This window comes from Chrysemys picta, chromosome 13, assembly GCF_011386835.1.
Source record: "Chrysemys picta bellii isolate R12L10 chromosome 13, ASM1138683v2, whole genome shotgun sequence".
Classification (NCBI taxonomy): domain Eukaryota; kingdom Metazoa; phylum Chordata; order Testudines; family Emydidae; genus Chrysemys; species Chrysemys picta.
Window position 1 is genome coordinate 14,853,970 of NC_088803.1, and position 23,571 is coordinate 14,877,540.

Sequence of the window (23,571 nt, forward strand, 5' to 3'; positions counted from 1 at the left end):
CTAACTGTGTGCCACTGGCATGCCTCAAGAGATGCTGCAGCATTCACATGGTTGGCCCAATCATTACCTCAATGGTTGTATGGCCTGTGCAGGGAGTTGGATTTGCCCTGAGTGTCATTAAAATGAGTGGAATTAGACTGTCGCCATTGCATTCAGTTGGAATCTACCCAGTTCCACAGCATTAGTTTGATGGTGCAATTTGTTCACTCTACCATCCCTGATGATTTAGGCCTATTTGGAATGTGCAATTTTTTTTGCACTCCCAAGAACTGCAAACCCGTTTGGAAGACTTGCCCAGTAAAATGTGATCCTTTGTCTGGCTCTGCCCAAGTGTGGAGTCTCCAGTGAGAGAAGACTAGTTCTACTAAGATCGTTTTTGTGGCTAAAGCAGCATTTGCCTTAAGGGTAATTCATTCACCTATTTAGAGAGTGGATCAAGAATAAGGCTATATTTTAGTCACAGGTGTTTTTAGTAAAAGTCATGAACAGGTCACGGGCAGTAAAAAAACAATTCACAGACCGTGACCTATCCATGGCCTCTACTATATACCCCTGACTAAATCTTGTGGGGGGTGGCAGTCCATAGGGCAACAGGTTTGCTTGGATGGGAACAGCCTGGGAACCCCGGTGGTTGTGGACGGGGTGATTGGTGCGGTTGGCAGGCTCCCTACCCAGCTCATCGTGTCGCTCCCTGGAAGCAGTGACATGACCCTCCCTCCACACGCTGTCCCTACACCAAGTGCTGTCTCCACAGCTCCCATTGACAGCTGCAGTCACTTACCATTGGACAATATAGGTCACAAAACCAGAGCTGAGCATAGAATGAGGCACAGCCACAAAGTGTTTCTAGATGGAGCAGGCCAAGTAGAAGGTTCTCAGGGTTATTAAAGGTCATTAACAAAAAGTCAAGGGGTTCCAAGCTAGCGCTTTGACAAAAAGCTCATTAGGGAAGCTCATAGCTCTTAAGGAAACAACTGGAGTGAGCATGTGGGAAATGTTGACAGTATCCAAGGATGAGTTAATGCCTGACAGTGAGCATGTGTTATCTAAGGTTAAGAATAGATCGTATAAAAGAACTGAAGGCTAGGACAGTAAAAAAGGCAGACCATCGACAGGCAGAAGACAAGCAGGTGCTGTCCAGAAGAGCTCTTAGAAAGAAGTTAAAAGCTGCCGAGAGACCTGACCGCAGACAGAGAAGCAGAGCTGACAGGCCAGAGCTGACGAGGAAGAAGCAAAAGCTGCAAGCAGCAGACAGCAACAAGCAAATAATACGGCAAAGCCAAAGGACAGAGTAAGCTTGCTAGATTTTAATTATAGTATTTCATGAAAGTTAAGAACTGCTATCTGTGATTTGTTATGGCCTGGCCATCTGTGCACCGCTTAGAATCATTTAACCTGTGCACTCTTGTGGTCCAGGTGCTCTTTAATTTACAATAAGGGAATTTTAGATTACACTGTAGTAGGGATTATTAGATACATTAGGTTGGCTTGAAAATCGCAGGATGAACAATCTATCTATCTATCTATCTATCTATCTATCTATCTATCTATCTATCTATCTATCTATCTATCTATTTTCTGCTGTCTCTCTGTCTGGCTTCTATTTATTTATCTTGTATCATCTATATCTTCTATCTATGTGTTTATTTATATTTCTTTATAATTAACTTTAAACAAATTGAAGGTTTGTGAATGTAGACATTCTATGTTCTTTTGTAGCAAGAGAGCAATAAATTACTAATATGGCTAGAATTTTCTGCAGAACCATGAGAGTTGGGTGCCCAAATCCGATTGAAATTCAAAAGTAGTTGGGTGTCTGAAAAAAAATTGGCTGCCTTCTACATCCCAGGATCTCTCTCTCTCTCTCTTTCTCTCCCTCTCTTTTCTATCTCTCTATCTTCTATCTGTCTATTTTCTATTGTAGACAATTATTTTCGTTTATTGTTCATTTATTGCGTGATGTTATAATTAACTAACATGTTATATAATATATTATCATTATATGCTAAATTGAGTTAAATTGTAGGATTATAGAAGTATAAGATTGATTAGTAGTTAGAAGGGATAATTATGTATTAGGTATCTAAGTAAGTAGGGTTGAAATAGAAGGCCTGTAGGCTCAGGCCTACAAGATTTTAGCTTAGCTATTTTAGGCATTGGAGCTAAGAAATGCTGATATAAGTAAGTTACTGAAGAATAACCCGATGCCCTAAGATTATGGGGAAAGAGGAACCAAGTGGTAATGTTGCAAAACATTACCTGGAAGATTAATTTTATCTGTTTCCGACATACCTTAACCACAGGATACAGGTTGTGCGTCAATGCTAATGAGAATAAAGAGAACCTACACAACCTATAGAAATCAGGGTCCCTTAGGTTTCTAGGGGTCATCAGACAATTAAGGAAAAAGAGGGTTGACACTTTTATGGACATGCACAGAATGTAGGTATAGACAGACTCACATTAGAAAAAAGAGGGTGCCAAAAGCAGGAAAATTCAGCTCCCTCTGGGAAATTCCAGCATGAATCAACCCTCTACTGATGATCAATCCATGAGACACCCACCAGACCCGAACACTATTGTTAAGACTGTGAGTATAACTATATTTGTAACTTGTGCATAAGTCTGTATAGAATTTCTATATGCTTGCGTAGTCATAGCTTTACTTGTAACTTTAACAAAACTTGTAAAAGAGACTAGGCCTTGTACTTGTGAATATCTGTGTAGTCATTACCGTTGGTATTTATGTGTTCCTAGAGACTCTAAATCTCAAGCAAGTAGCAGAGGTGACTTTCACTCTGTTCAGCTTGAAAATGTAGCCACTAGAGCCACTACCACATTACAAAAATAACTTTAAATAAAATAAAAGACTTCTCTCTCCCCTCCCCCCCCCCATCTATTCCCACACACTCTGAAATACATCTGGTACTGACCAAGGTCCATGGTAGCAGTCAGAGCTAGATGGACCTAGAGTCTGATCCAGTACTTCAGCACTTCCTATGTCACTATATTAAATGTTCATTTTCTCTTGTATACTTTAAGGCAAGGAAGAATAAATTAGATGTTGGCCTGAAAGAGGTGGAGTTTTCCTTTTTCACTGACGGAGGAATTTGAAATCACAGGGCATCTCACAGAGAAACAGGAAAGCAAAAATGGAAATATTTCATAAACACAAGGTATACCATTCCTCTTACATTTTGCAGTTTCACTTCCTATTGTTACTTGGAAATGCTGAAATGCTTCATAACACTTCATATTAAAGGTACATTCACAAACAGTTTATAAAAAGTTCATAAATGATGAATAGATTTTGTTAATAAATGGCTACTCAATTATTATAGGGTCCAGCAGCTCAACAGGTTGTTTAATCATAGGGTATAAGCAATCATAATATCTTTTACTGATGTGCTTATCTATAATGTGTCTATAATGCACACTGCTCCTGTCTGCAATGAGCTTATAACATCTATTAACCATTTATTAACTAATTATAATATGAAAGGTGACCAAGCAATTTCATCTCCAGCTTTTTTTGTGCAATTTTTTCTGAAGTTCATGTGTTCCATTTACTCAACAACAATGCCACATTGCTTCATAGCAGCTATGTAATACAGACTCGGGCCCAATCTTGCTGTATTTGGTGGCACCTAAAATACATCTTAAACTCTGAACGGTAGGGTTAACCTTGACCAATACTTATTTCCTATTTACCCTCTGTGATGGGGTGTATCAACCCTGCACCGGCGATGCAGGAGTTAAGAAACTGTTTTGGGCCCAAGAGGCTCCACCCCTTCACCCTTGCTGGCATGCTTCCAATGAAGGGAGCATATAAAAGGAAGCAGCTCAGCTCCCTCTGGGTTGGCTGAGGAGAGATCAGGTGTTGGAAGGTGTCCATGAGTTTCTCAGCTGTTTTCATTGTACTTGTAGCCGTGTTGATCCTAGGATATTAGATTTTGAATGATTGCTTTCAACATGTGTTAACTCCTTATGCTTAACAAGCTGTTCCACCTTGTATTTAGTTGTGACACTGAGTATTGTTCCCAGATCTGAAGAAGAGCTCTGTGGAGCTTGAAAACTTGTCTCTCTCCTCAATAGAAGTTGGTCCAATAAAAGATACCTTCTCACCCACTTTATCTCTCTTTCTCCTCATAGAGTTTTCCCCCCTGTTGTTCCAGTGTAGGAGAGATGTGTGAAAACTTTCCAAACAGGCTTTGGGTTGCCCCTTGAATACGCTTTAATGGATTGTCTGGATCTCTGTACATTGTCCATCCCTGACAGATTTTTGAGAGATGATACATTCTCTTGACGTTTTTTTTCCCCAGGGTGAAAGTAAAATCCGAATTTCCCGTGAACTCTCAGAAGGGGAAAAATTAGGAACAAGTAACAGAAAGGTGCGGGTGAAGAAATGCCTGGATAGCCTTGGGATTCCCTGTAATCTGGTAGGAGTCTATAAATGTCTTATAGAATTATAGAGAAACATACAGATCATTGACAATGGTAATGATTACTTATGCAGAGCTGGTGAAAATGTGCTCATCAAAAAGGTTTTTTGTTTTCTGGGTTTTTTTCAAAGCTTTTAGAATAAAACAAACTGAATCCAATGGGACATAAGTGAATGGCTAAAATTAAGTGCATGGTTAAGTGCTTTGCTGATTTGGGATGAACTTAAATACATGTTTAAATATAAATGTTGGAAAGAACAGGTTCTGAAAAATGAAGAAAACATTTTTTTTTCATTTATGTAGAATTTTTTCACAATTCTTTTAAAACTTCAAACCTGATTTTTTCTGTTTCCTAACACCACATATATTGTGGTATTGAGGTCTCTCTCTCTCTCTGTGTGTATATATATATATATATAATCAGTTTTGATTCTTAAACAATGATTTTTTCCAGGTTTTGGGGAAACCCCTAAAAATATCAGTAAAAAAATTCCTTTTAAACCAAAAGCTGTTTTTATCACCAAAATCCCCCCACAAAACAAAAGGAAACAAAAACCCTGATGAAATATTTTCCAGCAGTTCTGATAATTAACAGTATTAATGCTACATGGATTACATAATTCATACAAATGTCATATATTATAGCAGCTATTGGAGTTATTCTTTAGATGAAGAGATAAAATCAGGCCTCATTACTGCAATCAGGAAAGCTTGTGAGTAAAGTTACTCATGGGAGTTGTCTTATTTCAACCCGTGGAAATAAAGACACTTACATGGGTGAATGCTTGCAGAATTGGGTCCTACAAGATATTCTTTTAAATTACATGATGGGGGATATCCTAGGTGAGAATGACAGGTGTTTGACTGCAGGTACCATGAAAGTAACTTAGACGAGCAATTCCTCAATAATCCCAGTTTATACGTTGTCATCTCTTTTCCTTTCCTCAGGATGATGTGCCCAATATCGCCATCCTGGGAGCTGGTGGAGGTCTTCGAGCCATGATCGCCCTTCATGGAACCCTGCAGGAGCTACAAAAGCATGGTCTCTTGGACACCATCATGTACTTGTGTGGGGTCTCAGGTTCAACGTGGTAGGCGCATGTCAAGAGTGAATGAAATTGTGCCCTTCTATAGAACTGACAGCCAGGGGAAATTATTGCTATTGTTATTATTAACAAAAGACATGCTGAGTACTTCATCACCAATAGGAAAACACTGTCTGTCCATTTCCTGAGGAGGTGAGAATACACGTTACCAGCACAATCTAGGGCACCCCACCTTTATCCTACCATGGGCTCAAGGCACAACCCAGTTAATTTAGTCACCCCACCCTTTCCTGGCATGGGCTCGGGGCATAAGGCACTCACCCTTACCAGTCCTGGGCCCAGGATGTAACCTGCTGGAGGTTCATGGGCTCTTTTATGAGTAAAAGAACCTTACAGAGTAATATCCTTAACCTCTATTTATTAACAGTTACCAAAACAGAATACACATGCTACATATACAATTCTCACTACTCCTAATAAGGCAGATAAACTTTACTCAATGGCCAATCAAGATTAGATCTTCCAGGGCTCCAGCTTCTGCATGGTATTTTTGCCAGGTGCTGAGGCCTGTCAGCTCTGATCTTGAGCTGTGTCTTGGAGTGAGGATCCAAAAACTTCCCTTTGGACTCGAGTTTATATAGTTAAAACTGGATTCTACTTAGCTATACCTTAACCAATCATTTTAAACTAAACAGTATTTTTCACCAATCCTAGCCCATTATGAAACAATTCTTTAACCAATCATACTCCAACACCTTAGCTGATTTAAATCTTGCAGAAATTATTTATGCAATGGACAGAAACAATAAAATAATTACACAGGGACCATACAAGCAATAGAGAAGTAGGGGCCATAATGGCAAATCAATAGAACTATAGATTTAACCATCACAACTCTTTGATAAGTGGTTTCCTTGCAAACAGAATACTATCAAACAAAATTGTCTATAAACATCCTAAGATCTGTTTCTTTATCTGGTGATGGTGGGTACTATTAGGACAGGAGTGCCTTCTTAACAACCTGATATTATATTGTTTTGATGCAAATTAGATGGGACGTTACTCCCTGCTTCTTAGCTCCTGGTGGCTATTGTCCTATGGCTTTTGCTTCTTACTGCAGAAAGGCCTTGGCCTGCATACATTGCAATGTAAATCCAAGGTTCAAACTCAGGCTAAAACTCAATACCTCTTCCATCTACACACAAATCATGCAAACCCAGAGCTTAGACCCAGGGTCCCAGGACTCCATGAGGGTAGAGGGTCTGAGCCTGAGTCAGGCCAGAACCCAGGGTTCAAGATCTATTGCTTTGCAGTGTAGACACAGTCCCACTGGACTCATGCTCTGGGAGTCAACCAAAGATGTCCCACGGGATGATTTCCTTTTTCCTATTGACAGTCAAGTTTTCCCACACTGCACCACAAACAAAGGCCTAATGCAGCCACATTTTGGGAGGGCTCTAGAAAGTCTGGGATATGGGTGGCAGAATATGGTCCTGCAGAATGCAGTGTAAACTCTGGAGCCCCAGATTGGGACCCAGAGTTCAACAATTCCAAACCTGAGGTTACAAATGAGTGTAGATGCTCAAGTCCTAGGTTAGCAGACCCAGAGCCTGCTAACCTGAGTTCTACTAATCCTGGGCTTACATTGCTGTGTGGACATGCCTTTTAGGTCTGACCCTCCTAAGATTTCTACATGAGCAAAAATAATAGGGGCCAAGCCCTATACTTCTAATTTAATATTTATAGATCTTGCAGTGTCATTGTGAATTGCTTGATATCTGGTATTTCCCTTAAAGGCCAAAATCCTTCAGTCATGGGTCTTTTGTGAGTTTTATGGCTTATTTGCCCTTAAAACGCTACAGCTGCTGCAGTTACGCCATTGTAATGCTTCATTGTAGACACTAGCTACACCAGTGAGAGGAGTTCTCTCGTCAACGTAGGTAATCCATATACTTGAAAGGCAATAGCTAAGCCAGTAGAAATATTCTTCCATTGACCTTGCATTGCCTACTTAGGGACATAAGTCAGCTTAACTATGCCACGCCAGAGTGTGGATTTTTCACATCCCTTGAGCAACAGTTATGCTGGCCAAACAGTCTAGTGTAAAACAGGCTTTAATTATATTATGAAGCGTAAGTGTCTAGCTCTGGTGGTTGTGGAGAAAAGCTTGGAAATGTGAACCCTACCAGCTCAAATGCCAGAAGGCAAGTAAAAAGAACCCATGTTTTTAAAGGTTTCAGAGTAGCAGCCGTGTTAGTCTGTATCCACAAAAAGAACAGGAGTACTATTTTAAAATAAATCTCATGATTTTTAAGCCAAACTCAGGATCTTCTGTGACCTGACCTGTGATCCTTGGCACACTTGTTGTTGGCATTAGTGCTGAAAGCAGGATAGCAGAACGGTGCCTACTACCTTCTGTTGTCCCTTTCTCTCCAGTCGAGGGCCAGCTATGTTAATTGTCGTTGAAGAGGGGCAGAGTGTGTACAATGGTTTGGGCCATGGGAATAGTGAGAAGTGGACATAACTGGGGTTTGGTAAACTTGAACAAGTGACAGGGTGTAACACAAGATGGGGATATCCAGGTGGAAAAGAGACAACAATGGTTGCAAGGTTGTAGGATAGGGTGGAGAGTTAGTTTCTCAATGGAAAAGGAGACTGTGACCTTCAGAACATCCAGCTAATCTGACAGGGCCACATACTGATAGCCTTATTCACAGTGCGTAGCAATTGACACAGGAGCCTAAGGGAGTTAGGCACTCTGTTGTTGATGCAATTCAAAAGGAGACTGATACCAGTGGGCGACTTCCTAATTACCGTAGTTACTTATCTGCCTCACATTAACATAGTATCTGAGCACCACTGCATTTATTTTCAGAAAACCCCTGTGAGGTAGGAAAGTGTCTGTATCTCCCTTTTCCTATGGACAACCAGGGCTACAATCTCTGGGAGAGCAGGGAGCAGAACCCACATTTCCCAAGTTCTAGACAAGTGCCCTAAGCACTGAACCATCATTCCCTTTCCAATCTTTCTGCACAAATAGTCCCACCGAAGTCAACGTTAGGGCAGCAGAGTCATGATGGGCTGGGCAGACCTGTGGATGTTACAAATGTCCTGAATGTAACCAGAGCTGTTCAAACTCGGTGTCAGGGACCCTGTGTATTGCTAATGGAGATTCTCCATTTGCTCAGCCTGGTAAGGACCTGGGGGATTTGGATTTTATCTCTGCTGATGCTGTGGCTTTCAACAGCATCTATCCAGCCAGCCATGTGATCCTTGCGGGTTACAAATGCATTGCAATGATGGAACTATGAGTGAGAATATTCTAATAAATAACTATGCAGATATTGAAATGGCTGGGGAAATAGCCCATATCCTGTTCTCCTTACCATCTGTGTTTTGTCTCTGTAATAGGTGTATGTCGTCTCTCTACAAAAATGGGGACTGGACAGAGAAATTGCAGGCCTTGGAGGAAAGTATGTGTGCTAGACTTTCCAAATACACCTGGAGTGTCCCAAAGGCAACAAAAATGCTTCTCGAGGCAGCTAAAGATGAAAATTACTCCCTGACTGAGTTCTGGGCCTACACTGTGGTCTATGGAATGTTACATGAGGTGGGTGAAAAACTTTCCCTTTTGTAACTTTCTAAGGTCCTTGTCTGGCCCCACTCACCAAAGTACCAGGGTGCTTCGTTATCTTTTACTGTGTTTAGCCTCACAACATCTCTGTGAAGAGGGGAAGTGTACAGAGTGGAAACTGAGGCACCGAGCACCCAAAGGCCAGATTTTAAAGGTATCACCTTGTGGGATGAGCATGCAGGCACCTAACACCCATTGATTTCAATGGGATTTAGGTGCGTACATGCTTCTGAAAATCCACCAGGGTGCCTAAATACCTTTAAAAAACTGGCCCTGCTTGATTTGCTCAAGACCACATATGGTATGTCTACACTGCATTGTAAATCTGGGTCTGGTGTACCTGACATTTCCAAGCCTGGGCTGGAGTGTCCACACTGCAGTGTAAACCTGGGCAAAGAATAACCTGCAATGCTGAGTCTCAGGGCCTGGATCAATTGACTTGGACTCATGGAGCTCAGGCTTCTGGGTTAAAAATAGTAACATGGGGCTGGAGCTTGGGCTAGAGCTGGGCTCTGAAACCTGGTGATGGGGGTGGGTCTCAGACCCTGGGCTCCAGCCCACAGGAGAACGTCTATACTGCTGTGTTTAGCTCCACCACTCAAGCCCCGTGACCCAAGTCAATTGACCCCAGGCTCTAAGACTTGATGCTGTGGGTTTCGCTTTGCAGGGCAGATTTACCTACAGCTGCTGGACTAGGTGTCACAGCCATGCTAATGCGGTCCTATTGTAGTACCCAACCTTCTGACTCGAGACTGTGGCTTGATTTGAGTCCACACAGGAAAACAAGAGGGCTTGGACCCGAGTCGCTGTGGGACACTGGCTCTGACCCAACCCTCTATTAAGGACCTAAGACCTTGGGTCCTGAGTCCATGCTGAGCCAAGTCAGACTGATTTGTGTGTGCACAGAAACAGGTCTTGGGCTCACACCTGAGTCAGACGCCGGGCTTAGTGTAGAGTGTAGACATACCCTCAGGGAGTCCGCAGGGGAAGTGGGGATTAAGTCTTAGGCTAATGGCTTGACCACTTAGTCATAGAGGAAGTTTGGTCTCATAAATACATAAATGCTGAGTGGCTCCACTGAATTCTGCAGAGTTACTTGAGTTACTTCATGTATACCCCTGGGTGACTGAGGGTCAACTCCACATCTGTCTAGCTATCATCTCAGCATGTGGATATGTATTGGCTCCTTGAGCTCAGGCTTGGACTGAGCTGTCAGGGCAGGGACTATAGGCAATGTTACAATCATAGTTTTAAATTAGGAGTGTGTTTGTCTGAACCTATAAAATCTTGTCTTTACAGCTGGACAAGGGACACTTGTCTGAGCAGCAGAGTACTTCTGAGAATGGAAATAACCCCTACCCCATCTATGCAGCAGTGGATGAGCGAAGTTTTTCCAAAGTAACTGAATACTCTCCAGGTAAAAACAAACAGCCAAATCTGCAGGTAATGTCAGTGGAAAGAAGCCTGTCATTTATTTCATCTACATGCAACTCCTCAAGCCAGCAGAGATGTAAAGGTTGTCTTTAGAGGTGACTGAAAATGAAAAAACAAATTGTGAAAAAAATTCAAAACATTTAAATCTTTTTTGTTCAGCAGGATTATTAATGGGCCCCTTTTTCACATTGCATAACATTTTCTGTAGTATTTGTTTCCTGTGTTTCCCCTAGAAATTTTATCTAAAACATATTTTCATTTGATTTTCTTTAGCAAAAATCTTGATTTTCAGTAAGAAAGGAGTAAGTGAAACAAAACCTTAAAAAAATTCTTAAAATATCAGTAAAACTATGGCAGAAAATTTCACAAAACATGGAAAATCCAGGTAAGATCTACTACTGCTGGGAATAAATTTTCTTCATGCAAAATCTTTTTTTTTTTTTTAGAAAAATTCAAACTCACTATTGTTTTCTTTTCCCCTTTGTCCTAGTTTAGTATATCCTTTTAGGTGGAGGCACACTTTATTTGTTATTTTATTTACTTATTTAGATTTAACAATATAAAATTATGCATCTTGAAGCTAACATCATTAATAACACAATAAAATTCCTGGAGCATGAAAGAATAATTTCACAAGAAACTCACCAGCAATCGCTCCATTCACTTTTAGCTATAACTTGAGCTGATCAAAAATGATCCAACAAAGTAAAAACTTTCCATGAGTATAGGTCAGTTTTCACCCCAAAAAAATCATGTAGAAAAATACCAAAATGAAGCCTTTCAATTTTTAGTTTGAAGAAGACATTTTGCTTCAAAATTAATTTTACAAAAAATAAATGAACATGAAATAAAAAGTCAAAATCACAATGAGAACCAAATGGAGGAATTGTAGATGAATTAGAGGATCACATGGGCCTTCTGGAACACTGAGAGAACTCTGGATGATGGGGCATCCTGGAAGATAGCATGAAGTTGATAATGGGAGAAGGTAAGGTAGGAGGTGAGGAGGTAGGAAATTCAATGATGGAGCCAAGGGGATGATCAAGTCAAGCTGGGAGAAATATTTTCAATAAATAGGGTTTTTTTTCCACTAAAAATGCATTTTCAGACCCCTTTTTGTTGAATTCAAATATAATGAATAGTTTCAGTTGGGGAAACAAATTTTAAGTGTAAAGCATTTTGTTTTTACTGTTTGATTTCAAATGGTCTTTTAATTTCAAATGTGGTCATTAAGAAAAGTGAAAACCGATTAATCAAGGAGGAAAGAAATGAGTCAACTAAAATGTTTTGTGGGACTTGAAATGAATAAAACAAAACAAAGTTTCATTTTCTGTCAACTCAAAATGATTTATTTATTTACTTTTTAATTTGGTGAAAAATTAGTGTTGTTTTTTTCAGTTTGAATCAAACTGGATATTTCTCCAGAGTTTTTGGTTCAGCCACTGAATTAAAAATTACATTATTTGATCAGCTTTAGTGGTAAGAACTCTGAACGGAGACACAGGTGGTGTGGTGTTGTAGTTGGAGCCTGGGAGGTGAGGACCAACAGCTTTATACAGAATGTCAATAGGAGTCAAGGATGGATGTGAAGATGCGACATCATGGATGGAAAGAAATATTATTAATGTAGACATTGTTTGAAGCACGCTCACATTCCCCTGAGTTATGCATACCTCATGCCACCCTTTCCTGCTGATTCATCTGCCACCTCAAAACTGTTGCTGGGCTTTGTTTCCAAACTCTTTCTTTTTATTTTTCAGCAACCTGGTTTGAGTTCACCCCCCATGAAGCCAGCTTCCTTGGCTATGGAGCAAGTGTACCCATGGAATACTTTGGAAGTGAATACAAGAATGGGGAGCTAAAGAAGCAGAAAGAAGAGAAAAGCATGAGTTACCTACAAGGTGAATGATCATACCCCTGTTTCTTAGCAGATGGAGACAACTGAGGGTGGTTAGATGCATAGATATCGGAAGTAAACCATGGAATTCTAAAATGGAGAAATATTTACATATATTAGAGAGCTTTTATGTAGATAGTTGAGCGGGGTAAAAAACAGTTTTCATAAGCCATAAAAGATTTTGAGTTATCAAAAGAAATTCCTTTCCTGAAAAAGAACAAAAAATCAAAATTAATTTTTTTTCACAAAACAAAAATAAAAAAACAGTTTTGTTTCAGGTGAGTTGAACTATTTCATTTCAATAAGAACAGCCACAATGGGTCAGACCAAAGGTCCATCTAGCCTAGTAGGTCCATCACGCCTAGTATCCAGGCTTTCAACAGTGGCCAATGCCAGGTGGTTCAGAGAGAATGAACAGAACAGTCAATCATTGAGTGATTTGTCTTCCTATTTTCCACACCCAGCTTCTGGCAATCAGAGGCTAGGGACACACAGAGTATGGGATTGCATCCCTACCCATCATGACTAATAGCCATTGATGGACCCATCCTCCATGAACGTATCCAAATCTTCTTTAAATCCCATTATACTTATGCTCTCCCGCCGACATAGCTACCGCTACTTTTTGGGCATGGTTTATGCTGACGGGAGAGAGCTGTCCCATCAGCATAGAGCAGCTACACGGGAGACCTTACAGTGACATGGCAGCAGCAGTACAGCTGTGTCTCTCTAAGGTCTATAGTGTAGATATAGCCTGAGTTGATAACCAGTGTTTGTGTTGCTCGGCCTTTTATGCTCCTTTGAAAACCCAGCCTTAACCAACAAGCTTACCTTCTAGGGATTTTAAAAGGAGTTAGGTTCCCAAATCTCAATTTCATTGGGAATTGGGCATCTAACTACCTTAAGCTCCTGTGTAAATCCCAGCAGTATTTTTTTCTTGCTCTCTAGAGGATATGGGCCAATTTCTACTCTGTTACACCTCAGAGTAACTTCATTGACTTGAACAGAGATTCTTGTGGTTTACTCTAGTGTAATTGAGATCAGAATTTGACCCTTTGCTACATTTTGGGCCATCTGGAGGACAGTCCGTTGGATATTGGTGAGGAATCTAATTAATGAATAACCTTAATTACCACACTCCTACATGTGGTGGTAATATGGAACCATTACATGTTATCACAGTTCAGTCTTCTGAGGATTGTGATACTTTAGTTTAATTATGGTTGCTGGATTTAGTGGGTCTTCGGTAGTGTTTGTGGCATGTGGTTTGCAGGAGGTCAGATTTGATGATCTCATGGTCCCTTCTCCCTCAAGGTCTACGACTGCAAGACTTTAAGATCTTTGGCATGTGTTTCCATGGTTCTATTTCTTGACCCAAACTAGAGACCGCCTTACATAGCAGAATAGGTTCTTAACATGGAACTAGTAATGGTGGGAATTTCTCTCCCCCGCTCTGGAAAATGTGATAATATTTTTTTTAATTACTGTGAAAATGTTCAGTGGAAAAATTTTGCCTTTTCAGAAAAGAAAGGAAAAGATAACCTCCTCACAATAAAAATGTTCAGCGCAAAAGCAATAAAAACCAAAACATAGTTTTGAAAACCATAGAAAACCAAATCCTTTTGAAAACCAAAAAAGTAAATAAATTCAGTTTTCAACCAATAAATTCATAAATGAATACCTAAAATAAAAATTAAAAACGTTTCTAATGAAAAAAACCCTTTTCATGAAAGCAGATATTTTACCTGGCATTTTCATTTTGACAAAAACCCAACTTTCTCAAAAAAATAACGTGAAGAAAACACCTTGATCAACCCTAAGTAGAACCTGTGTAAGTAAACAGAGTCACATCCTTTTATACTCTTTTGCTTCTTGTTTTCAGGTTTGTGGGGAAGTGCCATTTGCAGCAAAACGGAAAATGAAAAAGTCCTAAAAGGTATGCCAGTTTCTGTCCTCATAGCACAATGGAGTCAGAGCTCGGTCCTCAACTTTGTGCTGGATGGGACTCTCTAGAGTGGAGTCTTCTTTATCAACTCCAGAACAAGCTTCCTGCACTGCTCTAAATAAACCCAGGTGTAAGGACTTTTACAGACCACTGCAAACTGCATCTCTTTGTGTGTGCTGCTGAAGGTGATGATGTTTCATGTTCTGCAAACTTTATTTATTTAGCTAGTTATTCTATTTTAGGTTCTATCAAAGGTTCTTAGACTGGCTGTTTTTAATTTTTATTAGAGGAAGTCAGAAACCCACAATTTTCGGTGGGAAAAAAAGTCCAACTTTTTCTACTTGGAAAATAGTAAAATAAGTGTGAAAAATTGGGATTTACTCCACTTTTCTCCCATCTTTTTTATATTTCTCCACCTGCCACTTCCCCCAGTGAGTTAAGAAAAAAAAAAAGAGGATGAGAAATACAAAAGGAAGAAAGAGATAGTAAAATGCAGTGAAAATTCAAACACCAAAAATAAAAAAATGATTTTTTTTGGTTTCTAAAATGAAATAAAGTGTCATCTTACATTCTTTTTTCTTTGTTTGTTTCCTTTTATGGTTTCCTACTGGAATTTTTTTTAAAAACAAAAGAAGATCAAAACTGATATTTAATGGAAGTTTTCAACTTTGATGAAGCCACATTTTCAGATAGGAAAAAATGTTGGTCAAAACATTTATATCAGCTCTAGTTTTATATATTTAAAAAACCCTTAATAAGTCAATATGTCAAATGGGAAGTAACAGGTCTAGATGATAGTTTGAGTCATATGGGCAGACAGAAAGGGATATATAAGCCACTCCCACTCCAAGTGTCACTTTTTCCCCCTTTAGTTCAATCACAAATAGAAGTGACATCAACTTCTGTAAGTGTCCCAGGCACCTCTAGAGGGGACACAGCAGCACACTAAGTGAGTGTTCAACATGGGATAATGATAAGCTAGATATTTAGTGACAAGATTGGTGGGGAGTAGACAGAAATGGGTGTGGTATAATTTCATCAATATATTTTTTTCTCCTAAATCATTGTGGCCTAAAATTTGTGTTCTAAAGGACTGAATTATTGTCAATGTATTGTGAAATAACTGACTTGCCTAATTGAGGGGTTTTTTTTTTCTTCCAGATATATTCTTTGGCTTCTTTAAGGGAGAAAAGGAATCACATTCACCATCTAAAGAAAGTAGGTCATTATAGTCCGTGGTCACTCCAATGATACAAGTGGAATTACTTACCAGATGTGCCTACTGCTGATATCTATAAAGGGTCATTCCCTTCCCCTCCGCCGGGGGGAAAATACTGGTTGTTCACTGAAATACCAGAAATCAAAAATATTTCATTAACAATTTTCTAAAAAATGATTTTTTTTATCAAAACCACAACAAATTTACTGGGAAAAAAATCAGTTTTCTTATTCTAGTCATTCATGAAAACAATGAAAAAATTCAACCCCCAACTTTTGTTTTTGGTTGAAAAACTATTTCAGGTAAAAAAACTTGGATTTCCTCTACTTTCTTCCAATTTTGTTCCTTATGAAACTTGAAAATCTTGACCGTGATCTTTGTAACCTAAATGTTGCTTCCTCAATGATTATGTGATTGTCCATGGGTATATGAAATGACTGATAATCCTAATGGTATTTTCAGGTTGCCCGGAAGGAATAGTCAAGGGGTTTCCAGCACCCACCATTGAACCTGAAGCTGGTAAGTGTATCTATCTATCTATCTATCTATCTATCTATCTATCTATCTATCTATCTATCTATGGCTGCCTGTTTTGTTCTAAGTCATTAGCCAATAGTTGGGGCCTTCAGGGCCATGTTATTAGGGGGAGGAATAGATGATACAAGTCAGGTACATTTGGTCTAATCTTTATTTACAAAAAAAATGTACAGTAAATCATGTCTCCCTGAACAAAGTAGGAACAATAAAACCAGCAGTTTCCTTGCTCAGAAATCCCCATGTCTACCACTCAAAGAGTTCTGTGCCCAAGCAGCTCAATCTCTGTGCTTCCTTTTCACAGTCACACTCACAACTCCATCTCTTGGCTTTCTCCTCTGTGATACCCAGCCTTCAATGAGTATTGCAGCCTCTGCACCTGCAACCATAGTTTGTAAATCTGTACATTTTTATTTATGGAATTCATTATAGTGCTAATCAACACACTAGACCATGTCCTATGTGTGTGCGCATGTGTGTATGTGTGTGAGAGAGAGAGAGAGAGATAGAATAGCTTTTTGATTAAATGGAATTATTTTAAATATATAAAATTTCTGTTTTCATTGAAATTTGGGGGATTTTCTTAATAATGTCGGTAACAACCCAAACTTCTCACACCCTTATTTTGCAGCTAAAAATAGTTATGACAGAAAACTTTCCAAAAGCGAGCTGATGTGGCCATATTGCCAGACAATGGGGAAGATGATATTAGGGGTAGAATTTGAACTGACCAGAGGGGGATTAATGAATGTTTTTGTGAGGCAATAGGGGAAGAGGCTGTAGTAGTTAAGAAGGGAAATAATAAAGTCTGGACACTGATTGTAGCCATGTGGATACACAGGAAGGGATAATTTTTTGATAAGATTAAAAGAAAAAAAACCTGGCAAAATGTGGAGACATTCCAGACTAGAGGTAGGGAAGGAGAGGGAAGAATCTATCCTGAGGTATTTAAACTAACAACTTTGTCCTTGGACTATTAGAGAATATCTCCATTGTTATCTGTGTGTTGTTTCTTAGGCCTTGTCTATACTACTACAGCTGTTACAATGGCACAGCTATGGCACTGCAGTTGTGTCACCATAGTGCTGTCTTGTCAATACTTCCTGCAGTGATGGAAGGGGTTTTTCCATCATTGTAGTTAGTCTACCCCCTTGAGAGGAGGTAGCTAGGCTAATTCTTCCATCAAACTATACTGGGGCTTCGGTCAGCTTTACTAGGTCTCTCAGGGGTATGAATTTTTCACACTTTTGAATGAGGTAGCTAAATTGACCTAAGTTTTCAGTTTAAACCGGCCCTTAGATATTTGTGTTATTGTCTGTGGCTGTGTGAAATGACTGGCAATCCTTATGACATTTTCAGGTGATATGGAAGGCTCATTGCAGAGTGAGCCGGCAGGAGCTTCACCAGGAGGCTTTTCACCAGGTAGGTGTATATAATCCTGGATCTCTCACTCTGACCCTATAGCTGTAACTGCTTTTATGTTCATAGCATTCAAACAGGGAAGTTGGATAAAACATTAAATACTCTTGCTAGAAGGTTGCAGTGTAATATTACTTTATTTGTTTAAAAAATCCAGAACCTTAATACTCAGTAAATAAATATATAGAGAGAAAAAGCAGGCTGCCCCCTAAGACAGAGAGGCAAAACTCTCCCCACCTTGATCTAGGCTGGCTTTATTCAGAATGACTTCTTAAAAACCTAGATCACATGCCTCCCTTAGAGCCCCATAGCCTACAAGCCGGATCAGGAAACCTCTTACAAGTAAAGTGATTGCTAACACATATTCAGACTAGCACCACTGCATTGACAGCAATGGAATTGCTTCTGATCTACTCCTGTTTGAGAAGATAATCATATCCAGATTGTTAATTACATAGTCTCATGAGTAATTCTCATGTTCTCTGTTTTCTGAGTGTGTGCTCAGGACCGAAGCTTCCTGGGAAGCTCCTGTTTCTTAAATAATATAGGCAACTCTTTGATGGTCACTACTGAAGTATCTGAGAAGCTTTCAAAAATTCAGGATGGGGAACTGAGGTTCAATGAGAAATAAAGTGGGGAAATTCAAAGGAATCTCAACATGTTAAAATTGATATTCAGTGGGATATGAGTGTTTAATACCTTACAAATCCCAGCCTAAGTGACTTCTCAAATATCACCTAGAAAACTTTTGGCAAAGCCAGGAGTAGAACTGCCTTGAATTGATTCCCAATCCATTGCCTGAAATTGATACTTGAATACTGTGTCTGATTCTGGTGTCCATATTTGAAAATGGGACATTGAGACATTGAAGCTGAATGCAGAGATGTGTCACAAAAATGATGTGGCACAATGGGGGAATCCAGGATTCTGAGAATACTACAGCTTCTGTCTGTCTCAGTAAAGAATGACCTTTATTTCCTCACAATCAGTTTTGCTTTTTAATTTTTGCTCTATATACAAGACACGCTGGTATTTTCCCCCACAGCTTCTTGTCTGCACTAGCAAATAAAAGATAAGAACATCTCTGCTGATTTTCAGATGTTCCTGAATATATTTATATATTTAGATCTGATATTTGAATTCTGATTTGTGCCCTCTCACAGGCTCAGTGGTGGATTTCGCTAGAATGTGGCAAAAAACCACTCATGGTCTCTTGACCTGGAAATGGGGAACGAATAATAACTTTCTTTACAAATGTTGTAAGTAAAATATGGGTTACTGACTCTGTGGTGTGGATGTCCCGTTTTGACAGTAAATACATCACACATAAACATGAGGTTTTTAAGGTTGGAAGAATTAAATTTTTATTTTTCAATTTTGACATATGGTGTCAATGCTTATTTTAAGCATTTTTTTTATTTAAATTTTCAGTTGCATGAAAATATAGATTTTAAGCATTTTTTATTCTTATCAATTTAAATACTAGCAGCTGATGAAAATTAAGAGGAGAATCAAATGAATATTTAATGACAGTAGACACAGAGATTAAAAAAATAAAACCTTTAAAAACCATTAAAACACAAATTGTCAACATCATATGTCAAAATATACAAACTTAATATCCCTAAATCAACTAATGATATCAGTTTTTAATATTCATTCACTAGTCTAATTTATAACTATTCTAATTTAAATTCTCAAGAAGCATTTTTCTTATTGTGCTTATCAATAAATTGTGATTATCAGTAGAAACAGTTTTTTATTGGTTTATATAAAGCAGGGGTCAGCAACCTCTGGCACGCAGCTCGCCAGGGCAAGTACCCTTGCGGGCTGGGCAAGTACCCTGGTGGGCCGGGCCAGTTTGTTTACCTGCTGCGTTGGCTGGTTCGGCCGATCACAGCTCCCACTGACAGTTCCAGTGACCCAGAGCGTCCTCTGCAGGCTGGTGCCTCGCTGCCACTGGCCCCAGTGTCCCTCCTGGAACTGGTGGCCCTTGTCCTCGGGCGCTGCCCCACGGCAGTTCACCCGTTCTCTAGGTCTCCCCACCCAGGGGAACTCCCACCCACTATCCCCACCTCGCCTCAGCCTTGGGCTACTGCCAGTCACCGTCTAGCCCCTGCTCACTGGGGCAGACTGCAGTGTAAAAGCCACTCATAATAGGCAAGGGGGGGTTGGACCAGCTACCCCTGCCTACCCTGGGCTGCACCCTTGCACCGTAGTACCTTTCTGGCCTTTGACAAGGCCGCAGCCTGGGGCTATTCCAGGTGGGAGCTGGCCAGCTCCCTTGCCCTATTCCCCAGCCCTGCTCCACTCAGGTACCCTGTTCAGCCTCCCAGCAGCCAGGCCATTCTCCTTCTAGAGACTGTCTGCTCCTGGCCCACTGCCCTCTTATAAGGGCCAGCTGGGCCCTGATTGAGGTGTGGCCATAGCTGAGGCAGCTTCTCCATTCAGCCTTCCCCAGCCACAGCCCTTTAAGGCTGGAGCGAGTCATCACTCCACTGCAGCCTATAATGATGCCCTGTAAATGGCAGGAAGGGAAAGTGGTGGTTGTACTGTATAATGGCCAGTGGATGGAAGGATCAAGTATAAGAGAACTATATTGTATAATGGGCACTAGGGGCAGCAGAGGGCAAGAGGTGAGGAAAGGGCAGCCATATTGTACAATGGGCACTAAGGGAAGCAGAAGGTGAGGGGTGGGGAAGGGGTGGTTCTACCTTATAAGGGCACAAGACACAGACACTTTACCAAAGCACAGCTGCAGTGAATATTATTTATTAATCCTGCCACTGGCAAGGTGCACATTCTAATCTCTTAGTATGATAATTTTATCTTTGGATACATTCCTTTAGCTGCTCTTGACTCTACTGAGCTGGTGAAGGATAAAGTCATCTCCTTGGTAGATGCTGGAATAGCCATAAACTGTGCTTTCCCTCTGGTTCTCCGCCCGGAAAGGAAAGTGAAACTGATCCTCTCCTTTGACTATGGCCCTTTTGAACCATTTAAGGTAACTCCTATCATTGTTACATTTTTACAGTCAATCAAATTAGTAATAAAGGGCCCGTTGGTCCAGGTGATATTTGAACACAGAAAAATACATTGTCCCTGACCCCAAGAGATAAGAATCCAACAAAGAAATTTACAATCTTTAAAAAACAACCAAGCAGTATTTTCTTTACTTTATTTCTGGAAAACAGTTCAGGATAGGAAGGGAGCAAAGAATCCCATCCCCTTCTACCCTGCTGGGGGAATGTTTAGTGGAAAGAATCCTACCATCCAAGTAGCAAGTTGGTCAGCCAACTTGAGTCAACACTAATACTTTTGTGAGGTGTCCCAGGGCCCAATGGATCTCTGCAGAAGATTTTCAAATGCACAATGGACAGTTCGGTGCCTTAATCAATGGAAGTTGGACAACAAATTCCCATGTGTGCCTTAGAAAAAGTACCCCATAGTGATCTCAAGGAAGGAAATCTGTTTTTCACCTTAACTGAAAGATGAACCTTTGGTAGCCTTGAGCTTTCATGTGTCGAGTACGGGGGATGAATGTTGACCCATACAGGAAAATATCTCCTACTGAACCAAGGTGGGTGAGGTAATTTCTTTTACTGGACCTACTAGCGTTGGTGCGAGAGACAAGCCTTTGAGCTTACATGGAGTTCTCCTTTGGGTCCTACTGAACCACTCAGATCTATCCCTATTGAACAGTTATGGGCTGCTGTGAACCTTCTAGCTCTGTTCTTGTGTACTGGACTCAATGCGCCATGTTTGATCTATGCTTATGGTTGTGGGCTGAGATATTTAAAGGCACTTAAGTGAGTTAAGCCAACCCATATTGACTTTTCCATGGAGGTAAATTCTTGCTCCTTTAAGCTTCTTTGGAAATCCCAGCTCTTTATAGACAGTCATGTGTTGTTACACAAACATTCTTCCTATCCCAAGAGCAGAGGGTATGGTTTCCACTGGAGGTTTTCTGCTTAGCCAATTAGCAGAGGACTCAGAGAGAAAGTTTGGTTTTGAGTTATCTGTTTTGAGCTATCTGGTCTTGTGGACAGAAGTTCTTTTAAATAAAATAATCATGATTCCCTCACTTACAGGCCCTCAAGCAAACTGCCAAATACTGTAAAGAAAACTGCATCCCATTTCCTGAGATAGATGAGAAATTGCTCCAAGATCCAGATAATCCCTCTGACTGCTACATCTTCAGAGGAGAGGGTGCTCCAACAGTCATGCGCTTCCCCAAACTTTACCTTGCACCCCCACTTTCCCCTGTCTGTGCCACCCCACACAGAGCAGGGAGTGGGGCCGTGGCTCTGGGAAGGGAGGACGTGGACAGGGCTAAGGGGACCAAGGTTGGGGCTACAGCTGGGGGTGGGAGTGGGAGCAGACTCTCAACCGGAGTGCAAGGCCGGCAGCCCTGGCTAGGCGCGGAGCCATGAGCACAGAGCAGACAGCTGGGACTCCAGGGTCAGGAGCAGAGCTGGGTGGCATTCCCTCTCCGCCCCCTGTGGAGGATAGACTGGCCCCCAGCTCTGCCCCCGATCATAACCCCACGTCCTTCTAGGGTGGTGCTTCCCACAAATTTAAGACCTTCACAGGGGTAAAAAATGATAAACTAGTGGGGAGGCACATTTTTGATTCAAAGGTATGGAGGGGGGGTTGTGAAAAAATTTTCACAAAAAAACCCACACACACCTTTGAATAAAAAATTATCTACCCCCCACAACTAATTTATCATTTTTACCCCTCTATACGGATGTCTTAACTTGGGGGGGGGGCACCACGCTAGAGGGAATATTGAAAATGTTATTGAAATAATTATTAACATTTTTAACCTAAATTAATATTTTGGATTAATGCAACAACAAAAAGGAAGAAGAAGAATTAGTAATTATTAGCTTTCTGTTCCAATCCATTGGGATTGAGAGTAGAGCATTTGTGAAACCCTTTTCCCCATACATGAGCCTCACTTGATTCTTCTCCTTAAGTCTCGGAAGCAAGATATTCCTCTCACGATGGCCTGGGAACCCTAGAATGCAATCATAATAATAGTTCTAATTGTTATTAACATTAGTAATATTAATATCCTCATCCTAAAAATGTATTAACATCTTTTCTCTCTTTGCTTTCAGCCTATGTGACAGAATGGAGAATTAGATTCACCATGCTTCGCTTTCTCTACCATGTGGGAGACATCACCAAACTCCTTCAATCAGCCAGACTGAATGTATTGAACAACAAAGACAAGATCCTACAAGAGATCAAATACATTGTGGCTCACTCCAGGAAGGAGGCAAGCTCTTAAGAAGACTTTTTCATCTATGCCTCGCACACGTTAAAGCCACCCAGTAGATTTTGCGAACTACAGAATTGTCACTTGGCTGGAAAATGTCATCATTTGGAATCACAGTGGAGAGGGGAGTCTCAGCATCTGCTATGAAAGCACTAGTACCTAGTTCGTGAGTTAACCCCATAATTTGACTGCACTTTACTTCAGCAATTTTGATTCTGCGGATGAGTCAAAGAAAAATTCTCTCTTGGTATTCTTTGCTTGCTGTTTTGAATTATTGCTCAATCTGTCTCTGCCCTGTGTGATGCCAGATGCCTTTTTTCTCCTGATGCACAATTTATGTTCAATCAATAAAGCCTATAAAATCACATCATTTGCACACAGTGCCTCTAGCCTACAAATAGCTTGCAAAAGCACAAGCACGTAAGACCTGTGGTAAAAACCATCTGCCCTAGCTCTTATCACACTAGAGGACATTTGATACATAGAAGGGATAGAAAAATGATAAACTAGTTTTGTGTGTGTGTGCGGGGGTAGGGAGGTTTCATGAAAACATTATTGAAAATGTTGTTGAAATTGTTGTCAATATTTTTAACAGAAAACAATATTTTGGATCAACGGAACATTTTGATAAAGTTTTTGCTGGTAAATTCTGATTTTAAAAGCATAGATATAAATGAAAACAAGAAGAATGAGTAATGGTGAGCTTCCTCTTCC

General features: G+C 40.4%; 1 protein-coding gene across 1 annotated transcript; it reads left to right on the forward strand.

Moving 5' to 3' along the window:
- The first annotated feature begins 2,397 nt into the window (after nucleotides 1-2,397).
- On the forward strand, nucleotides 2,398-23,222 carry LOC135975256 (cytosolic phospholipase A2 gamma-like). The gene is made up of 15 exons (XM_065565448.1): nucleotides 2,398-2,590; nucleotides 3,043-3,176; nucleotides 4,323-4,439; nucleotides 5,391-5,533; nucleotides 8,900-9,098; nucleotides 10,422-10,539; nucleotides 12,317-12,457; nucleotides 14,336-14,389; nucleotides 15,560-15,616; nucleotides 16,080-16,136; nucleotides 17,511-17,573; nucleotides 18,734-18,829; nucleotides 20,420-20,574; nucleotides 21,662-21,839; nucleotides 22,697-23,222. Exons 2-15 carry the CDS (start codon nucleotides 3,153-3,155, stop codon nucleotides 22,867-22,869), a joined length of 1,575 nt encoding a protein of 524 aa, XP_065421520.1. The 5' UTR covers nucleotides 2,398-2,590; nucleotides 3,043-3,152; the 3' UTR covers nucleotides 22,870-23,222.
- The last annotated feature ends 349 nt before the right edge of the window (nucleotides 23,223-23,571 follow it).